Source organism: Hetaerina americana, unplaced genomic scaffold (assembly GCF_022747635.1).
Source record: "Hetaerina americana unplaced genomic scaffold, ioHetAmer1.1.p SCAF_121, whole genome shotgun sequence".
In the NCBI taxonomy this organism is placed as follows: Eukaryota; Metazoa; Arthropoda; class Insecta; order Odonata; family Calopterygidae; genus Hetaerina; species Hetaerina americana.
In genome coordinates, this window is record NW_027286304.1 from 216,698 (window position 1) to 240,000 (window position 23,303).

The 23,303-nt window shown below is 41.1% G+C and overlaps 1 protein-coding gene across 1 annotated transcript in view; it reads right to left on the reverse strand.

Annotated features, from left to right (window-relative positions):
* Positions 1 to 1,905: 1,905 nt before the first annotated feature.
* Positions 1,906 to 23,303, reverse strand: part of LOC139685931 (protein phosphatase ppm-1.G) — a 57,538-nt gene continuing 36,140 nt past the window's right edge. Inside the window, exons 8-13 of the mRNA XM_071583067.1 lie at positions 22,923 to 23,025; positions 20,962 to 21,199; positions 16,118 to 16,318; positions 11,760 to 11,833; positions 8,631 to 8,867; positions 1,906 to 4,904 (exon numbers count right to left, since the gene is read on the reverse strand). Coding sequence (XP_071439168.1) covers positions 4,557 to 4,904; positions 8,631 to 8,867; positions 11,760 to 11,833; positions 16,118 to 16,318; positions 20,962 to 21,199; positions 22,923 to 23,025 — 1,201 coding nt within the window. The 3' untranslated portion in view covers positions 1,906 to 4,556. The remainder of the gene's footprint in view (positions 4,905 to 8,630; positions 8,868 to 11,759; positions 11,834 to 16,117; positions 16,319 to 20,961; positions 21,200 to 22,922; positions 23,026 to 23,303) is intronic.

Sequence of the window (23,303 nt, forward strand, 5' to 3'; positions counted from 1 at the left end):
CGAAGAAATACTTGGGCAAGCAGAGGAAGAGAAGAAAAGGAAGGGAAAATTACATTTTTTGGTGTATGAGGCATTGGACAAGAACGATGAGAGGGCCAAGGAGATGTATTTGATATCCACAATCCCTCAAATGATCGCCCATTTTGGATTGAACTCTAGAGGGACATCCGATCATCGCCGAAGATTTCCTCTCCTCTTCGAATATTACGAGCGTCATGTGATGACTATTCTCGAGTCAACAGTGCCTTCTCTTCGCTCTCGTTCCTAATTAATGAATTTCCGAATTAATTTCCTTGTACTTTGGTTTATTGACTCGAGTAAAAAATGAATAAATTTAAATTTTTGAACCAATTAATTGTAGGAATTCAATTAAGTTGTTGCATATGTAATGGAAAATTCCTTTTATTTCTTATAGTGACTCTTTGCCTTGATGTCAATCTCAATTTCAACATTTTCATTGAACTTTAGTGGCGAATATATGACTCCTGAAGTTTAAATATACTTTTGCCTTGTGAGTGCAGCATATTATATCCTAATGGGAAAACAAAATATACGGGGGGTGCAGCAGCAAACAAAATATACGGGGGCTGACAATTTTTTCATCGCCAACTTATCATGTAAAATAGTAATTGCCTAAGCTATTGAGCTAAATTCCCCCCCCCAAGCCATTTCTTCCTGTTAGGGAATAAGAAAAAGTCGCAGGCAGCCAGATCGGGAGAATACGGGGGGTGTACGGCAGCAATTCATGAAGTAGTTCATGCAGTTTGGTGGTGACAACTCCGGATGAATGTGCTGGTGCTTTATCGTGGTGAAAAAGCACCTTCTTTTTCCCGAAATGTGGCCATGGTTCATTCAATTGTTTGTCAAAGTGGTCTAATAACTCACTGTAGTATTTCCAAGTGATCCTTCTTCCTTTTTCTAAAAAAATCCATGAAGGATGACGCCATTTGCATCCCAAAAAACCATCGCCATGACCTTTCCGGCCGATCGGACCATCTTTGGAGCAGATTCACCGGGAGAAATCCATTGTTTTGACTGTTGCTTAGTTTCTGGTGTGTAATGATGAATCCAGGTTACATCAACAGTGATAACTCGACACAAAAGCACCCTCAGATCTCACTTAAATTGCTGCAAACACTGCTTTGAAGTTGACAGCCGGATCAGCTTGTTGTCTACCATGAATGATTAAGGCACCCATTGGGCCGACAATTTTCTCATTTTGCCAACTTATCATGTAATAAAATATTAATTGTCGTTCCGGTCGACACACCCCCTACGGCCTCTGCTACTTCACGCACATTTTGGTCTGTCGATCAGCGAGAATCATGGAGTAGAAGACTCTTTGAATGATTTCCTCGGTATAACCACGTCTGGCGTCCTGGTCGCTCCTCATCAAAAACAGATGTTAGCCCACGTTTAAATTCGTTGAAACAATATCTAACTGTGGTCATAGATGGCAAAGTGAAGTGTCCCCATCGTACAGCATCCAACTTTGCTTTCATCTCGTCGCATTTCTTCCCATCCGAAAACAAAACAAAAAGTGAAATACCAAATGATACTGCTCTTTTTTCATCTTCAAGTGGAAATCACGAAAAACGAGTCACACTCGAATGTCAGCCCAATCCAAACTAACCTTTGAATCAGTCTGAAATTTGTTCCACCATTGTTTGATAGATGGCAGCACATGACGATAACATAAACTTCCCTCGGGAAAACGCCCTTTCTCATCAAACACAGGTACTTATTCAACTGCTCTCGTGCTTTCTGGTCAGTACCCTTGTACACACACACACATAAACAAACAAACAAGGCAGGATGGAGAAAGAGAGCGACCTTGATTGAAATATTTTTGCGCGCAATTAATAAAACAAAGCCATTTTCTTATGTTTACAATTTTTTATTCACTCACTTGCTTAATGTCAATAGGTCACATCGCGCATATACTCTCAATCTTAAACTGGGAGCAAATTTAACAGTATAATCATGGAAATAGTCTATGAGAAGTCTTTCGCTCTGAAAGAAACACAAAACCAATTACTCTAGCCGATGGGGAGTCCAAACGTCACTGGATGCAAGTGCAATCTTCGTAACTGGAGAGAGACGAAACCGTGGCACTCTTCGGAATAAAAATGGTACATTCTCTCCAGCATGCTCCTCTCTCTCTCTCTCACTCTCCAAACTAGAACTACCGTACGGGTACACCAAATCAAAACCGCGGAACATACACACGAGATAAATGTTCGATAACTGTTGACAGACGAGGACAAGATCCCCGTTCAGCCGCGGACTACAAAACAAACACGCCACGCACTCAACTCGGAGATAGAACCGACGAATGAACGACTTGTGCGAAGCAAAAAAATGTAAGTTTCTCAAACATCCAAGTCACTCGAGAGTCGAGAGAAATGACGACATGACACCAATTAATTACACAAACTTGTCGTTAAAGATTTGTTGAAGCGACAGTGACGAATGCCCAATTTATTTCAAACTCCTAACGTCAATGCCGCAAAACACGGGAACACACTTCAACCCCATGTAATTTCGGATCTAATCGTCCACAGCTGAACATTTCCATTACCTTAACACTCGACATTTCACAGTTATAAACTTGCACCACTCTGGCTGACTTTGTTACATTCCCGACGCTTAGCAACAGATATCACCGCTTAAAATGATGAACACAACACAGTATTCCAAAATAAAACATCGAGAGAAAGAGAGAGATAACAATGTGGGAACAGGGGGACTCCCACAATCTCTGTGCCGAGTTCCAATCAAGCAGAAAAGTACGGAACGACCGAGAACCGCAGCTAAAAATAAACTCCATCCATCCATCACACAGGGGATTTAAAATCCCGGGTACGGCACAAGGAAAGAGGTTTCTCCTGGTCGGACAAAACTTGGCAAGTCTTCGCAGACGTCACCCCCTTCCGTGGGCGATACCACGGTTACAAATTATGGAATTTCGGCCCTTCGAAGAGATGCTGCCCATCCACGAAGCGGAGGCACTACAGCTGCCATTATGACAGCAAATCAATCATCAGTTCTGTTCCCAATTGGAACTAATATTGTTATTTTTACAGGCAATACTTCAGTTATGTGTTCTCTTATAAAAGGGGAAAGGTATTTTGTTCAATCCTGATGTTAAATCTCTCGTGTATTTCATAAATGAAAGAAATGTCTGCCCAATGCCAACTCGGCCGTCGCTATGTCGGAGGTGGGGTGACAGAATTCAAGGCGAGGTCATCAGATCTCTCTTTTCCTTAAAAACCTATCACAAGCAAACTCATTGATGATTATAATAATAAAAATGATAATAATAATATTGGGATCAATAGAAACCATTTGCGAAACACCAACAAGTCTCCCAACAAGTTGTTTCAGAGAGAGACTAGGATGGCTCTTTAAAATACTCGCAATCATCCCCTACCACAACGGCAAAACATATCGACACCCATTCCCTGAACGACAAACATCTAAATCCCACAATTTTAATATAACAGTTCGCCAGCCCTCCACGCAAACGCAAGAGAAACTCAGAACAAAACAAAAAACGCAAAATCTCCCAGACTGAGCCTCTCCGACAAGAACACATCCCAACAAGGAACACACACCCCTGCCATACTCCTGCTTGCCAGCATACCCAATAAATACCCTCCCGCAATGTTGAACTTCATAGCCCATTAAGCATCGGAGGGCCGTGCAGATTTGTAAAGAAATAAGAGTTTTCCAAACAAAAATTAAATCTGACAAATCACGAGAGATGTACGGGGGGGGGGGGGGGACATTGTATTATCACTGCGTTGCGTAAAACTGAGCTGGTAATTCTTTTCCAGAGTTCTCTTGCAGATTAAGACAAGCGCAATGTTTGTTTAAAAGATGGGAGGGGAATTGATTTAAAAAATACTATTAACCTTTGAATTTTGTACTGCGCAGAGAGATATCTTTTTAGAGCGGACCACGGCATCAATTTTAGTCGTTGCAGAATCCTTTAAACATCCACAAAGGCGCAAACGACAAGAAACAATCCTAAACACCCGTCCGTTGTTGCAGAGAAACAAAATATTTGGCCAAAAACAACAACTGCGTCGCGCAGATTACAAACAAGCCTTAAAATATGTACAAAGGTCAAGAGAGATACAGAGAAACTCTGGAATGCGCAAAGGAGTCAACAGATGTATGCAATCGGGTTTGATATTCTTGTTTGAGAACGCAATAGTGCACTTTTGCGTGTTTCTGTACTGTGGGGTGGGTGGGGTAGGGGTTTCCTGTACCTTGCGTCATCCCTCGCGCAAGCAGCGCATCCATCTTAGTGTTGTTTCCTCAAATATTAAGACTCTCCCCCAATCAACTTTGTCGATGGCTTGCGCACGCAACCGAATGTTCATTCATGCCTCCTCTCCATTTCCCGCAAAGATCTCAACTGGGAGTATAGAGAGAATGCAATTGCTCACACACACACACTCGCACAAGATACACAACACACGCACAGCTTCCTCACGCAACGCAGATGAGCGTGGGGCATTCCGAAGTCTTTTCTCCTATCCCGCCTATCAACTGGCGGACAGTGGATTGTCTTCGCCCTCGGCCGATTCGTCTCCCGTCGCCTCGGCTACCTTGCGCTTCTTCAAGATGGTCTCCTCAGCTTCCACCGCGTCCGCAGGCGGCCTCTTCTTACTCCCCTTCGGAGAACCCTTGCCCACGCCACCCTTGTGTCCATTCGACACCCCTTTCTCTTCCTCCTCTGCCTTTTCATCCAATTCCTCCTCCTCCTCTTCCTTCTCCTCTTCATCCTCGTCATTTTCCTCCTCCGACATTTCCTCTTCATCGTCCTCCGCAACCACAGGCGGTGGGCTGGGCGGCGGAGTCAGCAACACAATCCCATGATCCTCCTCTTCCTCCTGAAAAGCAGATTACATCTCAAAACACATACCAGGTCTGTCAAAGAAAAGGAACGCGAATTTTCCAATTTTCGCAAGTTACAAGCAAGGGGGAGTAGCCTGAAAACAACAGGAATTTGGACTGGGGAGGGGAGGGAGAGTATTTCGCAAGTTATAAACAAGGGGGAGTAGCCTGAAAACAACAGGAATTTGGACTGGGGAGGGGAGGGAGAGTATTTCGCAAGTTATAAACAAGGGGGAGTAGCCTGAAAACAACAGGAATTTGGACTGGGGAGGGGAGGGAGAGTATTTCGCAAGTTATAAACAAGGGGGAGTAGCCTGAAAACAACAGGAATTTGGACTGAGGAGGGGAGGGAGAGTATTTCGCAAGTTATAAACAAGGGGGAGTAGCCTGAAAACAACAGGAATTTGGACTGCGGAGGGGAGGGAGAGTATTTCGCAAGTTATAAACAAGGGGGAGTAGCCTGAAAACAACAGGAATTTGGACTGAGGAGGGGAGGGAGAGTATTTCGCAAGTTATAAACAAGGGGGAGTAGCCTGAAAACAACAGGAATTTGGACTGGGGAGGGGAGGGAGAGTATTTCGCAAGTTATAAACAAGGGGGAGTAGCCTGAAAACAACAGGAATTTGGACTGGGGAGGGGAGGGAGAGTATTTCGCAAGTTATAAACAAGGGGGAGTAGCCTGAAAGTAACAGGAATTTGGACTGCGAAGGGGAGGGAGAGTATTTCGCAAGTTATAAACAAGGGGGAGTAGCCTGAAAACAACAGGAATTTGGACTGGGGAGGGGAGGGAGAGTCCCGCAAGTTATAAACAAGGGGGAGTAGCCTGAAAGTAACAGGAATTTGGACTGCGAAGGGGAGGGAGAGTATTTCGCAAGTTATAAACAAGGGGGAGTAGCCTGAAAACAACAGGAATTTGGACTGGGGAGGGGAGGGAGAGTCCCGCAAGTTATAAACAAGGGGGAGTAGCCTGAAAACAACAGGAATTTGCACTGCGGAGGGGAGGGAGAGTAGGGTAAGCCTTTATTCAGCCGGTCTAACATCAGACTCATGCTTCCTGCGTCAGTATACTCAACACTGTCGCTGTGACTGAATCTGTCCATCCGTGAGAGCTGTTTCAGTAAAACAACTTTATAAATTCCTCTGAAAACGTGATGGCAGATTATCAAGAGCAACGCGCTGCAGTCAAATTTTGTTTCCTGTCGGGGAGATCAGCTTTGGAAACTATTGTAATGCTCAATACTGCTAATGGGGAAGCTGCTCTAAGCAAAACCAGAGTCTAACAGAGTGGTTTACACCTTTTAAAAAAGGTTAAATGTCAATTGAAGACCAACCCCGCTCAGGCCACCCTTCAACCAGTCTTGTCTTTTTTTTCAAACAATCCTTGTATCTTAACAGGTTTACTTTCAAACAAAAAATACAACGTCGAACTCTGCTTCAATCAATGATGTGTGCACACCCAAAATCTCCGCCAAAAAGATGAAAAACAGCCCAAAACTAACGTCACAACCTCATTGGCAATCTCCCTGACAGATAACCCACGGTTCGGATGCACTCAATCATTCACAATGCTGATGTGAGCATCATTTGTTTACGTTAATGCTTGTCTGCTTCTCCGTTATACATCGGTCCAACGGTTTGCCCAGAGTAGAAGCGGCTGTACCAACAAATACACCGTAGATTCACTACCGAATGCCTCTTTTAATCATTGTAATATTTCATAAACTCACTTTTCCTGAGGTTAAATCAGACAATATTGAATGGAAACGTGCATCGCTGATATATAACACCTTGGTGAGGGTGAAAGAAAGAGAAAAAACAACTTTGCACTTCCACACACTTTTTTTTTAATATAACACGACCATGGTTTCGATGCTGCGCATCATCTTCAGGTGGTAAATTAAAAAAAAAATTAAAAAAAATTTTTAATTTTTTTTTTAATAAAATAAAAAAAATTAAAAAAAATAAAAAAAATTAAAAAAAATAAAAAAAATTAAAATTTTTTCTCTTTCTTTTACCCTCACCATGAAAGAATTCCACCAAGTTAAGCCTGAAACTGTTAGATTCATATAACACCTTAATTCTCACGGTAATAACATAATAATTTGCATACAGGAAGCATGTGGGATAATCTCCGGCAAGAATTGGCATTGCGCTGAAACAAGACGAGATAAAGCCACAAGCAAGGTGGCGTTTTACCTCTCACAAACAACCCTAGAGGGCGACACCCTACAGATTGTGATCCATGAAGGGGTTTAGCGCTTAGAAAGAAAGACCCCAGTCTCACCTATTTCTTAACCAAACATTGTATCTTAATGGTTATACTTTTAAACATTATATATATTCAAGTTCCGGTGAGATAGAATGGCATAGATGATCCATAACAAGGGATAAATGACATATTACCGCATTTACGTGCATTTGGAATGGAGATTTAACCCTCTTAGTGCGGTGGGGATTCCAGGGGTACTTAATGAGAAGTGCAAAGTGTAATTTAAGAAAATGTATCACCTTAGGAAAAAAAACATTATGAAGTTATTTGTTTAGATATCCATATGCAGTTTATTTTATTTTAAAATATAATATTGTAGTTAATAATAATGTAATACATTTACATCATCTGAAAAATAAATGTAATTACTACAGTATCATAAAATTTGAAGAATATTTTTTCAGCAATAATATTTCGATTTTTAGACGCAAAACTAATATTTTTTAAAAAAACATTTTTCAATTGAACTACAATATTTAAATATAATAAAGAATCAAAAAGACATGTAGAAAATATTATAAATAAATAAAGAAAATCCAGTGAATTGCAATTTTTTTTGTCAGCCTCTGCATAGTTCGATTTTGTTGAAAAGGCTGATCTCACTGTGTCAAATTGGGACTTTTCCCCTTTCCTTGAGACTGCGGCAATGTGCTTATAATCTAAAGGAAGGAAAAAACTAAGTTCTAACTCACAGAGAACTGCTGACAATGTAATCCAATACACAGGGCGCAATTAATTAGATAGGACATGGCAAGAGAAACCAAAATGATTACAAAGCGGTGCTCTCATTTCCATCCTCTCAACAAAGTCTGAATAAGCAGTTATATATCAACACCACGACACCACAACACATTCAAGAGATTACAGATGAACACAGATTAGTAGCCTTTCAATGGCTTTTCATTGAGGAAAGACCACTCAGAAAAAAAACGAGCAAACAATTAGGCAGAGCTTCCCGACATGTACAAAACTGAACGAAAAATTATGGTAAGAATTATGCTTTTTTAAAAGCATTTCAAATTGCTAATAAAAAATTTAAAAAATAGTTAGGTAATTCTATGGAATTCAACCTATCGATAGCACAAAAACCATTAATTATTAAAGAAAAAACAATAAGTTACAACGATTTAAACAAAAGCCTACGCAAGAGCAGATATATCGGCCCGCCGCACTTTTTGTCAGGGATACAAAAGCCGATATATTGGCCCGCCACACTAAGAGGGTTAAAATATCATTTTTGCTTATTGAAAGAGGAATTCCTTTCTTTACAAATTGAAGCGAAGATCAAATAAATGAATCAAAGTCCGAGAGCAAAAGCCTCCCTGACTAGAGTCCACTGTCCCCTCATTATTAATTCTCCCTTCCTCCCACAACTTATGATTGACGCAAAATATATATACAATGAATCCCACACATGGGTTGCGCAACGCAATAAACATTGGCCCATACAAACCTTTCCCTCCTCGCTCTCCGCTTTCTCCTTCTCGTCAGCCTTCCCCTCTGCCTTCTCCTTGTCGACAGCATCAGCCTTGTTGCCTTGCGCCGCAACCTCCACTTCCTTTGCGTCACCCTCCTTCTTGCCTTCCCCTTTGTCCCACAGCTCCTCTCGGAATGTCACCAAGATTGCCGTCATGTTGTCGCAGCCAGTCCCGTCCCCGCACGTGTTGGGCGCAAGACAGGCGTCGAACATCTGTAAACAAGGAGAGCACTGTAGATTCCATACATTGCGTTGTTTATATATGACGTGTCCTAGACTGGTTCATGCGTGAATATTCAACAAATGTCCAGGGAAATAAGCAAGTTCTTATCATTAATCAAACGACCAGTTTGTGTCAATTGAATTCACAACATTTTCATCCCAAATCCCGATGAAATTTCCCGTTTTTTTCCAAAATATGCGAAACCCAATTGTTGAACAATTTCATTTTCCATTCAAATCCCCCGTCTTCAAGAAATTGGACCTATTGCCAGGGCCATGTATTTACATTTCTCATGTAGTACTACATACAAGAAGGAATCTGGGCAGTTGAATAAGTACCTGTGTTTGATGACAAAGGGCGTTTTCCTGAGGGAAGTTTATGCTATCATCGTGTCCTGCCATCTATCAAATGATGGTGTAACTAATTTCAGACTGATTCAAAGGTTAGTTTGGATTTGGGAGCCAGTACGTAAGTAAGACTTGTTTTTTTGTGATTTTTGCTAAGATGGAAAAGAGAGCAGTATCGGTCGGTGATTCTCTTTTTGTTTTGTTTTGGATGGGAAGAAATGCAAGGAGATGAAAGCAAAGTTGGATGCTGTTGGATGGGGACACTTCACTTTGCCATCTATGACCACAGTTAGATATTGGTTCGACGAATTTAAACGTGGGCGAACATCTGTTTTTGATGAGGAGCGACCAGGACGCCAGACGGCATACGTGGTCACCATTCAGGAAATCATTCAAAAAGTCTACTCCATGATTCTCGCTGATTGACGGACGAAAGTGCGGGAAGTAGCAGAGGCCATGGGAGGTGTGTCGACCGGAATGGCAATTAATATTTTATTACATAATAAGTTGGCAAAATGAGAAAATTGTCGGCCCGATGGGTGCCGCGGCGATTTCTCACGGTGGACAACAAGCTGAAGGTGTAGATCCCATATTTATGGACAACATAATAACAGGTGATGAGACTCAGGTATTAGGTTTAAATTACCACAAAACACCCCTCAAAGGCAAACATTTTGGGACAAAGGACGGGATCAAAGTAGCTTGCACTGGGGCATTAAAGAACATTCCTTTTTTGGGAAAACAGCAATCCCCTCCCGTTTGGTTACTAAGTGAAGCAAACAGAAATCGCGAGGGTTAGATTCCTTTAAATACTTGGGTGTAACAATTTACTCACAAACAGACTACTCTCTATATACAAGAAATAAGCGGCCGTGCCGATAAACAATTGGGATTTGTAAAAAAGAGTTCTGGGAAATTGCGATGAAGAAGTGAGGGAACAATGCTTTCTCGCCCTAGTCAGGCCCCACCTAGAGTATGCTGCCAGTGTATGGGATCCTTAAGAGATAAATTCGATTCAGGAATTAGATCGAGTTCAGCAGATAAGGGAGGCTAGATTTTCCAAAAAGATTGTTTTAACGCAGTAGCACGCAGTAGCGTGACTACTTAGTGAGAATATTTAGGCTGGGATTCCCTTTACACAGCGGTGTTTAGAATATAGATTAAACTTATTAAATACACTTAGAAGGCGGGTCCTTTTCCGATGACATCAAGAACATAATACTGACCCCAACACTTTACGGTTGCAGGGAACATGAACATAAGATTAGAGAGATGATAGACTGGAAGGCTGACAGTTATAAAATGTAATTTTTTCATAGCGCAATGAGGGACTAGAATGGTTCTAATCGAAATCCCCCAGGAGTCAGCTCAACACAATAGATTCCCTTACACAGCAGTGTTTACAATATAGATTAGACTTTTCGAAAACATTTAAAGATGCATCCTTTTCCGATGACATCAAGGACATAATACGAACCCCAACGTATTACGGGCGGAGGGACAACGAAAATAAGATTAGAGAGATAGACCGGAAGGCTGACAGGTTTAAAATGTCATCTTTTCCAAGAGAAACAAGGGACCAGAATGCTTGTAATCGAAATCCCCCAGGAGTCAGCTCAACACAATAAGTATTAACCTAATTACAAGGTAGGTACCGCACATGGTTATACTAGTATGTTTATATATATTTTTTTGCAGGTTCCCCTCACCTTTCCCCATCCATTTGAAAAACCCTAACCCCCTCATCCCTTACCCTTTCCTCCTGGTGCTGCACCCCCCCTGCCACACACCTTTTTGGTGGCTTGCAGGGTATTGATGTAGATGTATTTGCAGCTATCGCTTCCAGGAGTGACATTTTCCTAGGATTTGTAGTCCCTATCGTTTCTATTTAAATTGATACTTAAAGTGATGGATTTGAAGTTGCTAACTTTAGTATTTATGTCAATATTTATTGCATCAGCGCGACACAATAAGTATTAACCTAATTACAAGGTAGGGACTGCACATAATTTTCATTCAAATTTGACTAATTTATCCTTCTAGGACATATTTTCAGCATGATTCCAACAAAATTTCGATTAATTTAACCTTTAGGAGCAAAGTTAAACATGGTTTCCACGCAACTAGGACAAATTAAACCTTTTACAAGACAACAGCGCACAATTTTCACACACTTTGGATTAATATGACCTTTCACAACATATTTGAGGCGTGATTAAGACACATTCTCCATAAATCACACCTTTTAAACAAAGCATCACACTGTTTCCACGCAATGAGGACAATTTAAAACCTTACATGCAATTCCCAGCGCAACTTATCAAACGTGAGTATCATTTACTGATCTCAGCAGGTTGAAAACGAGGATAGACCAGCCAGAAAAACATGTACACGCAACGCACACTTGGCAGGGAGGGTTGAATCATGAAATGAATGAGCACAAAATCCAAAATGGTCAGTTTAAAGAACGCCTTTGACAGTCAACGGGGTGTCAACATACTACCGACAGCTGTCGACACGGCACCAGTCACTCACCTCTCCGCAAATTTCCGACAGCTTCGCTCCAACAGTCGCCTTGCGTCTCTCCTGGAGCTCGGATGGCGAATCACCTATGGGTGAGACAATTACAATTAATACGCAACCATACGCAACAAGAGAAGGCCACTCAATCCACCACATGCTCCTTTGTTTGCGTCGTCCCAATCGATACAAACCATACGCAATGACCGGCACAATCTGGCGGCCACGAATCAGACTATAGAGCCCCACTTATTATCTAGACGGTAGTTACCAATGAGACCCATTAATGAGCCGTCTTTGCGCTTGGCGTATTGTAGAGCTGTTGCGTATGGTATGCCAGTTATGGGTTACTTTCTGTCATCCTTAAGTTTACACGGTTTGTCGTTAAAAATATATATGGAAAACCAAATCACAGAGCAACAAAGTAAAACATCAAGTTTTCTTGGTAAGTGCGGTGTTGAAAGTTGCCTTGAGAGATTAATAATTGAAATATTGTTAGCTGTTTGTACAGTGATATGAACACAGTTGTATAAACACCCGTGTTTGACTTCAAATGGCGTTTTCCTGAGGGAAGTTTATGTTACCATCATGTGCTGCCATCTATCAAACGACAGTGAAACTAATTTCAGACTGATTTAAAAAGGATAGTTTGGATTTGACAACCATTTGAGTGTAAGACGTGTTTTTCGTGATTTTCACTTGAAGATGGAAAAAGAGAGCATCAGTATCTTTCGGTAATTCGCTATTTTTGTTTTGTTTTTGGATTGGAAGAAATGCGAGGAGATGGAAGCAAAGTTGGATGCTGTTGGATGGGGACACTTCACTTCGTGCCATCTATGACCACGGTTAGATATTGGCTCGACGAATTTCGACGGCGGACATCTGTTCTTGATGAGGAGCGACCAGGATGGCAGGGAGGCGTGGTTATACCGAGGAAATCATTCAAAAAGTCCACGCCATTATCCTCGCTGATTGACAAATGAAATTGCGTGAAGTAGCAGAGGCCGTGGGAGGTGTGTCGACCGGAACAGCAATTAATATTTTATTACATGATAAGTTGGCTGAATAAAAAAATTGTTGCCCCGATGGGTGCCGCCATTGCTCACGGTGGAAAACAAGCTGATCCCGGAGTTGTCACCACCAAACGGTATGAACTACGGTATGAATTGCTGCCGCACCCCCCGTATTCCCCTGATCTGGCTGCCTGCGACCTTTTCTTATTCCCTATAATGAAGAAATGGCTCGCGGGGAAAGAATTGAGCTCAAACTCGGAAGTTATCGCCGAGACAGAGGAGTATTTTGGAGAGAGTTCAACAAATCCTATTTTTTGGAGGGTTAAAAACATTGGCCGGAACATTTGGAGAAGTGTATCTTTCTAATAAAGGGGACTATTATTAAAATTAAACATTTTTTCCCGTAAAAATGGTTTCTTCATTCCAAACACGGGTACTTATTGAACCGCCCTCGTAAGCCAAACTGCTGACTTAAGAGGAGGACTTCCAAGGACAGTCCTTCATCAAACAGTGGAAATGAAAAGAAGCAGAAGAAGATGGAATATATAAGAAGAAGGCATAGTCTACTATGAATAGTAGAGAGTACTTTGAAGAAGGAAGGACACCAAAACCATAGATGCTGTGTAAAAGTAAAATGAACGTACCTACAGTCTTGAAGCAATGAAAACGACATATCCGAGACCGTAAACCTAATTATTTATTATTATTTTCTCCCAACAATCAGGTCTCTTTAATCTAAAAATAGCTTCCACCTAAAAATCAGACAAAGTCAACTGCTGTGTAATTCTGGACAAGGACCCGTACCAATCAAAATATGACCCAACCTATTGAAATTGGCCCGAAGACTAACGTGTCCAAAAACCCTCTCAACCGCATGATTCGGGAAACAAAGGCAACGACAGCTGGTTGCTCACATCTAACGGAAAAATCTCCTTGCTTCAAACTCCATGTTTCCAACCCCACCCTTCCCACAAGACTGTACAGCCTTCCCAAAATCCACAAAATTAACCGCCCCATGCGTCCCATTGTCTCAGCTGTAAACTCCCCCACCTACGTCCTATCACTATGGTTTCCCCAAGAGTTTCCGTATCTCGATTACCAAAACAACCCCTGCATCAGAAACACTTCTGACTTCAACAATAAAATTAAAAACAATTAATGCGGAGGAAATAGGTGCAAATTCCGATATTATGGATTGATTCCACAAAAATAAGCCAACCCCTTTCCTAAGGAGAAATTTCTAATAGCTTTTTACAATACGAACAACTTAAAATCATTCTCTAACACTACAAAAGACAAAGTATGTACACAAAATAAAAGTGGCATTTATGAGTTAACTTTTAAGGACTGTACTGCTATCTACACACGAGGCCAAACGGGGAGATCATTAAAAACACGAGTGGAGGAACACAAACGCTGCTTCAGAAACTGTGACCTCAAGCAATCACACTTCGCCAAGCATCACCCGTGGGAAGAAGACCATGGGTGTGATTTCAACCTGGAACTCTTACACAAGATGGACAAAGGAATGAGGATGGACAAGTGGGAAGAGCTGGAAATCAGGAACGATTTGAAAACGAGTCATTTGGTTGACGATTTATGGTTTGAATACCCCTCCTCAATCCTGGAAGTACCCCTTTCCCTCACGGAAAGACCCAACAAACCGCCCACCCCACTGTGAACACACCAATCACCTTTCCTGATGCTTAATACCCCTCTACACCCCTCCCCATCAACGCCAATCGCAACCTCACTTTCTTTTTCCCTTCCTTCTCGCCTTCTCCCCCCTCTCCCTCACCCTCCCCTCCTCTCCCTCATGATTGGTATATAAATGCACTGCGTCTTGATTAATTTGTATCTGATGATGACGCCTGAGCATTGAAACTGGTCGTACGTGAATAGAAGACAGTGGAAAGATACACTGTATTCTTCATTTAATTAACATGAATTTCCACAAAGTTGAGCTGGGAACATAGGAATTTTCAAAAGATCAACTTGAAAGACACCGAAATACTTGTTTCTGTCGACGTATTATCTACTCTTCCCTACTGTTCCTATCCCCGAAACGTAAAAGTTCCTTGAAGAATGCCTTTCATCTAAACCAATCTCGAAAGAAAACCATAAATAAATACGCCGTTTCAACAAACTTAATCATGAACCAAAATTCCTTCACCTTCAATAACAACTTCTACAAACAAAATTCAGGCACTAACACGGGCGCCTCTCTCTCCCCCTTCCTAGCCAACTTATTTATATCCAATTTCAAGCAACAGTCCCCAAGCGAATTTGAATATTTCCCCATAACCAAGTGTACGGTCTCATGCATCCCGTTTTCATCATCTATGCCAACTTAACTTAGTAAAATAAAGTTTTTAATAGCCTCAGATCAAATATTAATTGTACAGGGTTGTACTTATGAGTGTTTGAGGAATTATTTGAGGATACTATACCATTTTTTTGATACTGGCATTCCCATGGAAGATAAGACGCTACTTGAATGTCATGGACACCTCCAAGATGCATGACAACAATAATATCTTAAGGATAAAAACATTTTCGGGGAGAAACACCTAAAAAAGACAGTCTCAGAGCGTTCTGGGAAAGGTTTGCTAAATTGCAAACATAACTGCATCTGAAATATTATGAATATTGACAACATCCTCAATCCCTCAGAAATTACACCTCCATATCGAGAGATACATCTCAAAGAATTGATGCATTTCAAATCTACAGGGTCTGTGAAATAAGTCTGGTGACAGGGTCTGGAGTGTCTTGGAGTTCAGTTCAGAGGATTCTAGGGCAGATCTTTGGCACACAGGCGACTGGTTCTTCCAACATGACAACATGCCAGCTCATACCGCCCTCTCCGTGATGCAGTTTTGGACAAAAAAACCAAATGCCATTGATTGTCCACCCTCCTCCATTTCCTCACCGTATTTAGAGCTCCCTGTGACTTCTTTTTATTCCCCAGACTCAAATGGGACATGAAAGGAAAGCGTCCTGTGACCTCTTTCTATTCCCTATACTCAAATGGGACATGAAAGGAACGCGTCCTGTGAATTCTTTTTGTTTTTCAGAATCAAAAGGGACATGAGAGGAAAGCATCCTGTGACTTCCTTTCGTTCCCTAGACTCAAAAAAGGGACATGAAAGGAAAGCATCCTGTGACTTCTTTTCGTTCCCCAGACTCAAAAGGGACATGAAAGGAAACCATCCTGTGACTTCATTGCATTCCCTAGACTCATACCGCCCTCTCCGTGATGCAGTTTTCGACAAATAACAGCATGGCATCGATTGTATATATACATTACTACAACTATACATTTCCCAAATAAAAAATTACAATCAATTGAAACATTACCTAACGGCAATCCTTTGAAGAGACGTTCTCGGACAAAGTCAATCACATCTTGTGACGTCATCGAGTTCCAGATTCCATCACAAGCAAGGACCATGAACTCATCCTCATCCTTGCGCAGCTGAACCCGGCGCACATCAGGCAGGGCGCTGATCATCTGCTTCCGTGCACCCAGCTCAGTTCCCTGCTTGTATGCATGGTCACCTGCAAATGGAGGAAATGACATCACTGAACGTACCTCAGACAATGGAGATAATCCTAAAAAAACCAACCACACACGCAAACCACGGTTGCTACCGGAAAACAACAGTCATTCAACAATAAATTCAACCCACACATATATTTAAGTATTACAATTATGATGATGGCCTCATTTAAATCTATCGGCATGACGATTTTATTCACTAAACCTAAAAGCAGACTCCGTTTAACGACATTCAAAACTAAATTCTACGATAAAAAATACTAGCGGAACAGAACCGCCTTGCCAATTTATGATAAGGAGAATTAAGCAAAAACCTGGTCGAAAACTTCAGAAACATGGGGGCGCTCTCAAAAGTACAAGGCCTGACCTAATGATGGCAGTATTCAATTGAAAAATATTACTGTATTAGAAAGTAAGCAATCTATAAAGCATATCCTCTAAGTTTGAATATGCCATGTTGTTAAGTATTTGATTGGCATCCACCAACAGTGAACGATTTCAGTTAATTTGTGAAAATGCAATGAGAAAATCGGACATCGTTACATGTGATACAATACTAGTTTTATTAATTTGAAAGGCCTCAAAGCCCCCAAACCAATATACCAAAGCTAAACATGATTATTCTACTCTTCTGGAAGTGAGTCTGCTCCTCCTTCATTTATACAACAGTAAAATATAATACAATTGGACAGCAGAGTTAACGAATGAGGGCACAGTACGAGCTGTCAAAGACGAGAACATTGCTATTGGGGTCGACCAAATGAGGTGTGACGACTCATAGAAACGGTGAAGATAATCCACAAAGTGATACTGGATGATCGTCGACTGAAAGTTCACGAGATAGCAGACATGTTAGGCATTTCAAAAAGTGCGGTACATCGCATATTGAATGAAAATTATGGACATGAGAAAGCCGTGTGCAAGACGGGTGCCACGTTTGCTCACACTCGAGCGAAACCAGTGTCGTGAAGATGTTTCAATCTAGTGTTTAGCAAAGTTTCACAGCGGCAAAACAGAATTTTTAAGCAGTTTCATAACCATGGATGAAACATGGGTACATTACTTCACACCTGAGACGAAAGTACAATCAAAACAATGGATTCAAAAGGGAGAACTGGCTCCAAAGAAGGCGAAGACACTTTCATCAGTTGGCAAGGTCATGGCGTCAATTTTCTGGGATGTGCGTGGAATAATTTTCATTAACTGACTTGAGAAAGGAAAAACTATCAACAGCGAGTATTATGCAAACTTATTGCAATGTTTGAGTGAAGAAATCAAGCAAAATTAGCCGCAAACGGCTAAGAAGAAAGTGTCGTTTCATTAAGAATTTTCTGTTTGCAAACTTGAAAAAATGGCTCCTTCGTCAAAAATTTTCCGACCGTCAAGAAGTGATGTCCGCAGTTTACGGCTATTTTGAGGAGCGAGACAGTTCTTATTATAAATAAAAGTGTATTGAACTCATTGAACATTGCTGGGAAAAGTGTATATAGAGCTAAAAGGTGATTATGTTAATTAATGATTAAAAACATTTTTTCCAAAATTTGTGTATTTTCCTGAGGAAAAGATTGCCTTATTAAGTAGCATACACTCCTAAGTCATACCAATCGCAATTTAAATGAATGAATACCCTATCTAGGGATATATACATCAAAAAGTAATCTAGAATTTACCCAGAGAAAGAATTAAATTTGCTGAAAACCCAAAAATCACGTAACACACGCCTTACACTCCAATGGCTGCCAAATCCAAACTAACCTTTTTAAATCAGTCTGAAATTAGTTTCACCATCGTTTGATAGATGGCAGCACACGATGATAACATAAACTTCCCTCAGGAAAAAGCCCTTTGTCATCAAACACAGGTACTTATTGAACCGCCCTTATAATGCAGACAATAAATCTAGAGAGATTTGGAAAATTATTAACGAATCAAAGGGTCGACATCATGTACAAGATCTTCAACTGCAGGACTCCGCTGGTAATGCTATACCAGGTTACTCTAAAATGGCCTCCATTCTAAATGATTTCTACCTATCCCATCAAAATCCCACAGTTTCAGTCAACTCAGCTAATTATTCTCATATTCCTAACTCATGCAATTCATTATATATATTCCCATGTTCAGCCATGGAACTGACCAACGTAATCAATAAATTACCTAACAAATTTAGTCCTGGATTAGATGACATCCCAGGGATAGTCATAAAAAGGTCGTTTAATGCTATAAAGGATCAGCTGCTGTTCTTAATTAATGAATCCCTAAAAGCTGGAATCTTCCCGAGCCCTCTTAAATCAGCAAAAATTGTGCCAATATACAAAGGGAAAGGTTGCAAAATGGCAATGAATTCTTATAGACCAATATCCCTGTTGAACCAGCTGGGGAAAATATTTGAAATAGTTTTTTTATCAACGTCTTGTATCATATCTTGAGACATATAAGCTATTATCCACATCTCAACATGGATTTAGGAAAACAAGGTCCACTACAACAGCCACATATCACATGGTGAATCAAATACTTTCAGGATTGGATAATAGAACTGAAACTCTAGGATTATTTTTCGATTTCAGTAAAGCTTTTGACTTCGTCAATCATCAGTTACTCCTATATAAACTGAAATGCTATGGTATAAGAGGCACGCCCTACAAATGGATTGAATCTTATCTAAGTGAACGGCATCAGTATGTTGAGCTCTCAAGTAATGGCTCCAAATTTGTTTCCCCTGGTAGAGAAGTAACACTGGGTGTTCCCCAGGGTTCTGTACTTGGTCCTATTTTATTTTTAATCTATATCAATGATCTCCCAGACAATCTTAAGTTCATTAAGGGGATAGACCCAATACTGTATGCTGATGATACAAATATCATTGTATCAGCCTCCTCAGTAGACAGCTTGACAGAAAGAGCAGCCGAAGTAGCTCAGTTTTTCAATGCATGGTGTCTTCCTAACTTTCTAAAGCCCAATTTAAATAAGTCCAGCCTGATTTATTTTTCGAATAAAAAGAAAGTTTCATCTGCAATCTCAGTAGATGTAGAAGGTGTGAGCATTCCCCAAAATTCCAGTACCCAATTCCTGGGAGTAATCCTACAGAAAAACATGTCTTGGGAGGAACACATTTTCAAATTACGCAGCAAGTTAAGCTCCCTATGCTTCCTTATTAGAAATATTAGGTATTCTGTAAATTTAGAGGCCCTTCTATCCATTTACTATGGTGAATTTTACTCTCGTGTTACTTTCAGTATCCTCTTCTGGGGTTCCTCTCCCCATGCGGGCATAATCTTCAAAATCCAAAAGAGGATTATACGCATTATGAGCAATGCTCCTTGCGATGCACCATGTAAACCTCTCTTCAAAAGACTTTGTTTATTACCAGTACCTTGCATATATATATTTAATGTCATCTTACATGCAAAGGGTAATATTTCCCATTATAAGTCCAACCACAATTACCATAGTCACTACACAAGGACCTGCAATGACCTGCACCAACCATTTGTCAGGACACACAATACTGCCCATGGGCCCAAAGCAATGGGCTTAAGGTTATTCAATAAACTTCCCCATGAAATCAAATATGAAACAAAAGTACCTGTTTTCAAGAAAAAGCTGTTTAACCTTTTAAAAAATAATATGTTCTATTCTGTAAATGAATACCTTGAATTGTCGCAATGCATCAATTCCGGCTTAAACAATTGATATGTAATTATACTAGTGTATTGGTATGTATATATATATATATATTTATATATTGTATCTCTTCTATTGTGAAATTGTGAAAATTATATTTGACGTGTCCTATATTTGTGTATGTATGAATATGCAACAAATCTCCGGACAAATAAATGTATTATTATTATTATTATTATTATTATAATTGTCAAATGAAGGAAAAACTTTTGACAGTTAATCCAAACTGAACATTTCAAAGACCCCACTGCCAAATGGCGACGAGTACTCTACCTAAGGGACTATTTCTCAAAAAGCAAACAAAATTTCACCTAGAAGAAACAATTAAAAGTGCCTTTTACAGTGGTTCATTCCTTAAGAATAAATTACCTCTCCCATCATCAAATAGGTCTTACTTTGTACGTACAATAGCCAATTGAAATGTAATGAAATAATTGACTTTGTAATTCCACACACTTTATTTTAAAAAACACACACGACCCAGGTTTCGACGTTGTACATCATCATCAGGTGATCCTCATAGAAGCAGCACGCTGTAGATACCTTCTGATTGAGGGAAGGGGGGCGTTGGTCAGAGTGGGAGGGAGGTTGGAGGGGTCAAAAGGTTACAATGTATAGCTGGGAAGAAAAGAGAATTACATTTTTGACTTAGGAGAGCCTGACCTAAATTTCGTAGGCAAGATCATCTTTCACTGAATGTGTCTTTTACAGTGGTTCATGCCTTTAAGAACCTGATCTCTCCACAGACTTAAGACGACAAAGTCCCCAAATACGAGAGGAATGGAGAGTACGAATTAAAGTACTCAGAACGCAACACAAAGTACATCGGTCAAACAGAACAAAAATTTAAATTTAGGCTTAAAGAACACCAAACACGCACAGACAAAAATGTGTGCGCATTGACACACATTCCGCGTGCTAGGCCAATTGTATAGTAGCGGTGCACGGTGCTCACCAAGCGCCCTAGAGAGGTTGAGTCCTCCATTGACGCGCCCCTCCGACGTCACTTCCCCACCAGCCTCTCGGATCCGTTCGCTCTCCGCGTCGTCCTCCGGTTTGTGGTCCACAGACATGTCAACGGCACGCCCCTTGCGGCTCAGGATGCAACGGGAGTCCCCCGCATTCGCCACATACAACTCACCTCCCTTGCGCACTACCGCAACGACCGCCGTGCAACCACTGTCAAGGCCAGGCTGCAAGGGGAGAGAGGCGTCAATTGGGCAAGCAAACGCAACAGGACGCAAGTAAACACACACACAAGGCAAACAGGAAATTGAGACACGAATCACTGTTAGCCTGGCGTGCGCAAAGAAGAGAAGCACTATACACATTATATACACCTTCACACATGTATATATGTGCATATGTATAGATGATTTCACGATGTAACACGGAAGTGTTGAATATCAAACTTGGACAGCAACAAACAACATGGAAACACAAAAAAAGGAACACACACACGTTATTTCTTGATAATTTCGATGGAATTCTACTCCGTCTTCATCGGAAGATAGAGAAGTAATGACTGCTGGAATAGTAGAGGTGAGGGGTGCGAGAGAAAGGGAAGGGGGCCAGGGGAAGAGGAGAACGGGAGGCGGAGGAGGGGTGAGAGGAATGGTTGGGGAGAGGAAAGGGAGAGGAGAGGCTAGAGGGGAGCGGAGATAGCGAAGTAGGGAGAGGGAGGAGGTGGAATTGACACAAAATCGGATGCGATTTTCCAGAAAGAAAAAGGCTAAGCTAAACATTAAAATAGGAGGGCAAAAACTAGAGCAGGTAGAACAGTTTAAACGTATCTCGGAAGTGTTTTGGACCAACACGGTATCAAAGTAGTAGGGACGTAAGGAGAAGAATTGCGCTAGGCAAAGAGGCTTTCACAGGGAGGAGGGAGTTAAGATGACACGGATGTTGATTTTAAGGATATTAACAAAAGACCCATTAGGAAACTTTGATATGGAGCGTAGCTATGCGCGGCTATAGAAACGTGGTCATTGAAGCAGGAGGATGGACGTAGACTGGAGGCTATTGTAGATATGTGGGTGTGGAGAAGAATGGAGAAGGTGAAATGGACAGAGAAGAAAACAAATGAGGAAGTACTTGGTATGGTGGGCGAAGAGAGGGGTTTGTTGGGAGATATTACTAAGGAGGCAGGAAAAGTGGATGAAGGGGGTATTGACCGGATATAGTGGGATGTTGAAGACTGTTATAGAGGGGAGAATGTTGGCAAAACGAGGAAAGGGAAGGAACAGGGGATAGGGATGTCTTAGACGGGGGAATGAAGGGAGGAAGAAAGTACTCAGAGATGAAGAGGGACCTGATTTAGAGTAGGATGATGGATTTTGTGGTTTGTTAGGAGTCACAAAATATTAATTTGGTAGCTGTGTCCATCCAAAAACCTACCTTAACCAGTAGATTACTTCATAATAATATAAAAATAAAAGCAGGCTATAAATGGGGGCCAGTTTCTTAGTAGTACTCTGAGCCGGTTATGGTTTCCGTTGAGGAAAAATACATCAACCCAGTTAATAGATCACATTGCATGGGCAGAGCTGCATGTGCCCAGGGAGGCACGCATTGTATTTGTTGCCTAAACAACGGAATGAATATCAAAAAGGAAAAGCAAACAATCAGTAAATTTAAAAAGGGAATACTAGACTCAGCAAAGTTCCATAGTAAAACTTTTATAACAACTCCAGAACAATACATCAAACGAGAGAATCGTTTGCCGAGCTCAGGAGTTTGAAATCAAGGGAAGACCAACCAGAAACTTATCAACACAACGCACAGCTTGGAGGGAGTTGCATAAGGAAATGAATATGCGCACAATCCAAGATGCTATTCCTTAATTTCCAAGTTTGCGTTTTGGTGAACATTTAGGGGAGAGGCTCCTGCCTTGCACACTCAAGGGACGCAACTCACCCCTTGTAGCATGTTGAGGGCAAACTCGTCACACGTCGTCACCGGCCTTTCCAGGTCCTCTCCTTCCTCGTCCCCATCTTCATCGTCATCTTCGTCTCCGGAGCTGCCAAGGAAAGAAAACGTCAATCTACACAAACACTCATTACACTTGAAAAGAAACACAATGGCCCTTCAACGCAACAATTACAGAGTGTAAAAACCATTCACCTTGACTGGGATTCAAACCCAGATCTCTCAATATCTGGTCAAGTGCTTTAGCCACTTAAGCTATCGAGACGTCCTCTTAAAACTCTGAAATTATGGGGGCTTTTTTTAAAGGAACAAGATGTTGTGACGATATACCCTAAATACAATATCACAGACATTCGTAGCTGCGTAGGA